The following is a 6310-nucleotide window of genomic DNA, read 5'->3' as shown; positions in this document are numbered from 1 at the left end:
TTGTTGAAATCATATGCTGGATGCTTTACTCTTTCTATGTGGCTTTCAGTCAATTATCGGGCTATATAAGACCACGTTGGCTATGTTCGCTGACAACAGGGGACATTTCATAGTGGTTGGACATTTTAGCGAGCCGCTTTTTGTCGGGACGCGGAACACGCCACTGAAAATCGGAATGACATAACAGCTCATCCGCGCATCTCTACTAACTAGACTCAATGCACTACGCAGAGGACCGCCATCATAATGCCTAGTATAGGAACTCGGAATCCATTGTTATTTACACTTTGTTGCTGCCTTGATGCTGCGTGAAGCACTGCATTAAACACGACCAAAGTTCTGCAGTCAAATCCAAAAGCCATCTATAATGATGATTGTGAAGATGATGAGGATTATGATGTCAATGATGACATGAAGAAGATTATTATGATGATTCAGTGTGTACTTTGCGGTGACGACACATTATTTGGATCACAACGGTGCTGCAGCGCGCCGCTTCCTATTGGTGCTAGGGGCGGCAAATGACGCGCGTGAAATGCGCACCGCGGCGCTTCGGCGCCGGTGTGTGGCCGGCTTTAGGATGATGAGGTGTCACGCGCTGTTCGACACATGCACGCGCATCCCCCCCCCCCCCCCCCCCCCCCCCCACCACTGAAATCATTCTGGCGCCACTGTCGTGAACACCTGACGAATGACTTTACTTTATAGACCTTCAGGTACAAGCAACGTGATGTTCAGTTTGCCCCCCACCCACAACCCTCCGAGGCGCGCGCGCGCGCGCACACACACACACACGCACACACGATTCAGACATTTGTCTATGAAGACCTCCATGTAAATTATTTCATGAAAACCTGTTTGATTCTGTCGAGGTGATTTTCTACAATTAGAGAGAAACGCATAACGTGTTCACGGTACATTTCCAAAAGTCAAATGCCCATCCATGAGAACTCTGAAAAGGTCCTGCCGAGCAGGGTTATTTATTCGTCACTAAGAAAACTTACATTTTCACGCAGTTAACTGAAGCATGGAAATTTGCTTAAGAAAAACAAACAGACACACACGTACAGTGTCTTCTTCCATAGAAAGGCCAGTCTTCTCTTTGTGTACAATTCTTAACTTTTAAAAGTAGTTGATACACGGTAAAGCCAGCTGTACTAATGCAACACAAAAACAGTCAGTCGTAAGCAGTAACACAAGCCTACGCGCCGGTCTGTCACTGTGTTCCGCATTCAGTTCAGGCACGGCAACAACCGGACTTGTTACCAGAAAATAACAAGACTAGCTAAAGCTAGGCCTTATAAATTAAAATAAAAAAAACAAGATTAAACAGAACATAGTCCAGAACATGTTGGGTCTTTTGTGTCTTCTAATTTCGACCCAGATACGACGCTAAGTCTCTATACCGGTCAGCTAAGCCAATTAAAAAGGTATTCCTTTTTAATACCATCTGTGCAGACAGACAGAGACTGTCGTGGCTCATGGGTTGATCAAGAGGCGAGTGGAGACGAGACTATCATACTGATTGGATAGTCGTATAAGATGTATGTTGTATTTCCCCCAAAACACGAGGCTCCTTCAGAACATGCTATGGTCGTGAAGAAGCTTACCTTTTTAAAACACAGCAGTATTGAAGTTGGGCAGCATTGCATTGTGCGCAAAGACTCATCAGTTGCAAGACATTTGGTTTTATATTGAACATATGAATGTACATTGTTTAAATTAAGATAAGAGTAACCAATTATGCATCGCCTAAATAAAAAGCTACAGAAAGTACCCTCACTTACAGCCAAAATGTATAGAGCATGACCTCATCAAGATTAAAATGTATGATTATGAAGTGCGGGTCCGGTATGATTATTTTTATATATTAGACTGTGTACATTATGGTCATAAAGCATACGGTATTGTCTGTCAAATAGTTATCCATTAGAAATTTTAGATACAGAACAGCAGTTTTTTAATCAATTAAAAATCAATGATTTAAAGAAAAGTGCAAACAATGGCGTTTCTCTACATTAAGGTTGAGGTCTAACCAATTTTTTTATTTTTAGAGGCAAAAAGTACAAGGGTAGGATACATTTACTCAGCTAGTGATGGTACTTCCTGGAATAAACAACACATGTATGAAGAAGATAAACAGTACAGTGCTGCACAATCAGCCCCAAGAGGAGGCAAAATATTACAATATGGACCCCTTGATGAACCCATGAGCCAAGCCCTTCTCCGGCTGCTGGGACGACCATCTGAAAACTAAAGGGTGGATCACAAATGTCATCAACTCCTCTCAGTCTCCGGTTCCTACTGCCACTTCGGCCCTTTGCTCCGTCCTGGGGTGGGGTCGCCTTCAGGTCCGACCTTCCAAAGTCTGCTTTGTTGTTGTTGGTGGAAGTGGTCGTCACGGCGGAGGTGGTATACGGGAAGGAAGGAAGGAGGGGGCAGGTGTGGTAGGGGGTCTGTCAGCATGTCAGCCTGGGCCGATCCTCCCTGCTGGCCCTGGTGTGTGTCTATCTCACTTGTAGTCCACTAGCCCGCTTCGACGCTAGCCTGAGACGGGAGTAGTCCCCCCGCCGTCCTCACTCCTGGGCTATGCTCCTCAGCACATACTTGACTGTGTAGGCGAAGGCCGCAAAGCCCACAATCACAAACAGGTTGGCCAGGGCCCCGCCCAGCAGTCCGTGGTTACGATTGGCATGCTGCATGCCTGGGGCGGGGTTAGCGCCGCCCAGGGGGGCGGGTCCGCCGTTGAGGGCGGGGTGGCCATAGTGAGCGTGCTGAGGGTCGCCGTCGGGGACCACGTCGGGCAGGGGGAGGGGCTGAGTGCGGGCGTTCAGCTCCTCCTGGGCCTTTTGCTTCTGCTTCATCTCCTACACAGCAGGAGGAAGAGGAGGGGAACGTCAGACCAGCAAAGGAAAATACCAGCCACATTGAATAGTTGTACAGTAGAGGAGCAGGTTGGGAGCATGATAATGACTGAATTATAAAACTTACATCCACTACATCAGGAAAGAGTTCACAGAAGACTTTGTCCTTGAGATTGAAGGTCAGACTTTGGGCAGACAGCTGTCTTTTCTAAAAACAACAAAAAACAACAAAGACAAGGTGAGAACTTTATTCCAATTCGACACATGCTTATTTCGGATTGACCTCAGGGTGTGGATCCTCACTGTGTAGTCAGAGGTTTCTATGGAGCCCAGAGTGGGACCTTTCTCCACCATGAAGCTGAGCAGACCCGTGAGGATGGTGGACACGGACCAGGCCGGGTTCCATGTGTCCGGGTGGAAGTCAGTGATGGAGAGACATAGCCTGTAGAAGAACGAGACGGTGAGGCTGGGGACACGCTTTTGCAAATCAACACAGATCATCGAGAAAAACAAAAAAGATCTATGAATGACAGTCATACAGAATGAGCTAGCCATCAGCAACGCAACCACAATCCTCTGATGCCTAACCTTGTATTGCACTTGAATCGTCCATTTGGTGTGATCATGTAGATACTAGGAGGCTTGAATGGGAATTCACGTGGGAATATGAGTTTTCCATGGTAATAACCTCCTGTGGGTCACAGATCACAAAGGTCAGCTCAGAAATATAGAACAAAGCTAAAAATATATATTTTTTGTTTAGGCGGCAATCTCGAAGAACTCCAACGTTTTTAATTTGAATAAATGGTCAGTGACTATCGCTGAATGAGGTGGTACAGTGGTGAGTGAGCCTATGGCCCGCTGACCAAAGCCCTTGCATTTGCAGTATTATGAATATTACTCAAATGGGGTTGAGTCTGGCACGCACTTCATCCAATAGTCTCAATTGTCACTTACCCTCATATGGTGTTTTTTCAGGACCTCTAACAAGATAGTGCCTAAAAGGAGTAAATCAAATTCATTAATCAACCCATTTTGTATGTTTTGCATTCAATTACAAAAATCTGAATAGAGGTCACAGTGGGCGGTACAGAATTAAATAATCACACATTTTCTTATTGCATAAATCAAAATCAAACACGATTGTGCAATCACAAACTCATATTCCCATACATTCATGCATCTGTTCCATACAAGTCAACTTGATTAAACATCCTTTTGACTCTAATGCAAATGAATACCAAATGTATCTCACTTTAACCTTCCTAGAGAGTTGGTGATGAGAGGTCTTACCATTCAAGGATATTAGAGGGGAGAGGTTCCGCACAGATATAAGGCACAGGGTCTTTCTTTATTCTGAGGTAATCTTGTTTAAGTCGCTGAGTGGCTGTTGTTGGGGCTCTCTTGTTCCCGTTACTGTTCATCTAGAAATGGATAGAGCAAGTAAGATTCCATTCACTGTCAACATATAAGCAAGGCCAAATGTATATTTTTTTCAATTACAAATGTTGGATAGATCCACGGAAACAGTAGTTTCCGTGGATCTATGGCTTACATAATTGTCATCCAACCTGAGAGGCTCTTTGGCCATAACTAGAGGAAGCTGGCTCAGTCACAACCTCATAAAAGGTTGAGTTGTTTCATTCTAACGAACAAGGTAAAACCTGGTAGTATGTCTTAATGATGGACACTATTGTACAACACTAGTCTTACGTTGATTCACTCATTGATAAAGCAGCAAGCCAAGAACTCTCCACAGGCCACTACGATAGCATTACGGCCTTTTACCCCTTTGCTAGACCGGGCACGCAAGCGCCCGGTGCACCAGATGCGCTCCAACCCAAATCCATGACCAGCCGGCCCCTCGCCTCCCATTCCCTTCGTATTGGACGCGTTAACGTGGGGCAGCGGATTGTGTGACGGCCTGCATGCCTTCAGGGGTTCAAGCGTTCAACTTTGGGTTTTCGAAGAAAGATCGTATGTTTCTACGTCAATTAATTAAATAATGTATCGATTGGTACTATTGGTACATATTGCAGGGGAAACAATGCCCTGGTCCAATTTGCTTATACATCTTTACTAGTAGCTTTACCCGGATACGGGTCACTTCTGCATGAAAAGGTTAAACAAATATCGCACCTCTACAGGCAGCCAGGGTCATCCTCTCTGTATCGGCATGGCTTTGGTTTCACAAAAATCGACCTTTATCGAGTATGAGGAACGTTTGGTCATACGCCTGTGAAGGGTTGCATTTTTCAAAGAGTTCCGAAGTGATTGACCGCCTCACTTACGCATTGACAGGCGAGTTTTTCAACATTAAATAGATACGACTCGTAATAGGAACTTCCTCGTAGCCGCTTGAGGCTAACTTACCAAATAACAACGAACATGACAGGTAGGCCGTTTATATGCATCACAGACATGCTTACACGGTTCTTGAATATTAAAAACGCGTTACTTTATTTGCATGGTAGTAAGATCCTAGACTGTCTACGCATTGATCGCGGTTGACGGCTCTGTGTTACAGCGGCTGATCAGCCACCTAGGCCGCGGCTACTTTAGCCTCCGAGGAGCTAGCTGTTGACGACAGCGCTGTAAACGACCACCACGGAGGTGTCCGGTACGATTACCACTCGTGACATTCAACAAAGACCCACCTCTCCAGAGACCCCGATTTAGGAGAATATTGAATGCTGCCGTCCGTTGTGAAGCTGCCGTTTGTCGTTAAATCCTGGAGGGTGATACACCGTCGCCGATAACAACGACGTAGCTGGAATAACACCGTCCCCCGGAAAGGGAAGCAGGCCACTTCCGGTTGTTCTCCTCTCAGTCTCCGAACAGCTGACTAGTTGAGACAATCGAGAGTATGTGCGTGTAAGCTACACACAGCATGTCAACGCAGGTAGGTCTGTATGGATAACGCTCACTTATCCATAATTATGAAGCAATCTTCCAAATATTTTCGTATCACAGTTTCTTTTGTTTTAAGCGTGGTTATTTTTTTTTTATTGCTTATATGATAGTAAACAAGTAATATATCCCATGGTACTAGTCATGAAATAAGTCCCCAATTTAGAAAAAATAGGTAATATCCTATGTTTTTGCCAGTCTCCCCAAAACACTGTCACGTTCGACTCTGCTGCGCACGCTGGTGGCTTTCATTTCGTGACGTCGAGTGACACTCAGGGCCCTATCTTGCATCCAGCGCAATTGACTTTCTACACCGACGCATGTGTCGTTGCTAGTTTGCAACTGGCGCGGAGCGTTCTTTTTCCTCCACAGGAACGCGTCGCTAAATTAGGGAATGATCTTGCGCCCCAAGGGGCGGTTCAGCGAAAGGAGGAGACGTGTTCTGGCGCAAACGTTCCCTGGTGCTATTTTGCAGTTTCAGAAAACAATTCCGTCACAAACCAGGAAATACCTGGTTTAAAGTCAGTGGCACGTTC

The 6310-nt window shown here is 45.5% G+C and overlaps 1 protein-coding gene across 1 annotated transcript; it reads right to left on the bottom strand.

Annotated features, from left to right (window-relative positions):
- Positions 1 to 954: 954 nt before the first annotated feature.
- Positions 955 to 5657, bottom strand: ube2j2 (ubiquitin-conjugating enzyme E2, J2). The gene is made up of 7 exons (XM_079747463.1): positions 5522 to 5657; positions 4158 to 4288; positions 3822 to 3862; positions 3453 to 3555; positions 3168 to 3306; positions 2992 to 3072; positions 955 to 2867 (listed from the first exon to the last, which is right to left on the bottom strand). Exons 2-7 carry the CDS (start codon positions 4286 to 4288, stop codon positions 2577 to 2579), a joined length of 786 nt encoding a protein of 261 aa, XP_079603589.1. The 5' UTR covers positions 5522 to 5657; the 3' UTR covers positions 955 to 2576.
- Positions 5658 to 6310: the final 653 nt, after the last annotated feature.

Source organism: Pollachius pollachius, assembly GCF_949987615.1.
Source record: "Pollachius pollachius genome assembly, chromosome: 12".
Classification (NCBI taxonomy): domain Eukaryota; kingdom Metazoa; phylum Chordata; class Actinopteri; order Gadiformes; family Gadidae; genus Pollachius; species Pollachius pollachius.
This window is presented reverse-complemented; position numbering and strand designations above follow the sequence as displayed.

Excerpts from the sequence above, each read along its gene's own strand:
- ube2j2 (XM_079747463.1), bottom strand. The coding sequence starts at position 4,288 with ATGAACAGTAACGGGAACAAGAGAGCCCCAACAACAGCCACTCAGCGA. Across the intron at positions 3,863-4,157 it reads CCCTCTAATATCCTTGAATG|GCACTATCTTGTTAGAGGTC; the intron begins GTAAGACCTCTC and ends TACTCCTTTTAG. Across the intron at positions 3,073-3,167 it reads TAGAAACCTCTGACTACACA|AAAAGACAGCTGTCTGCCCA; the intron begins GTGAGGATCCAC and ends TGTTGTTTTTAG.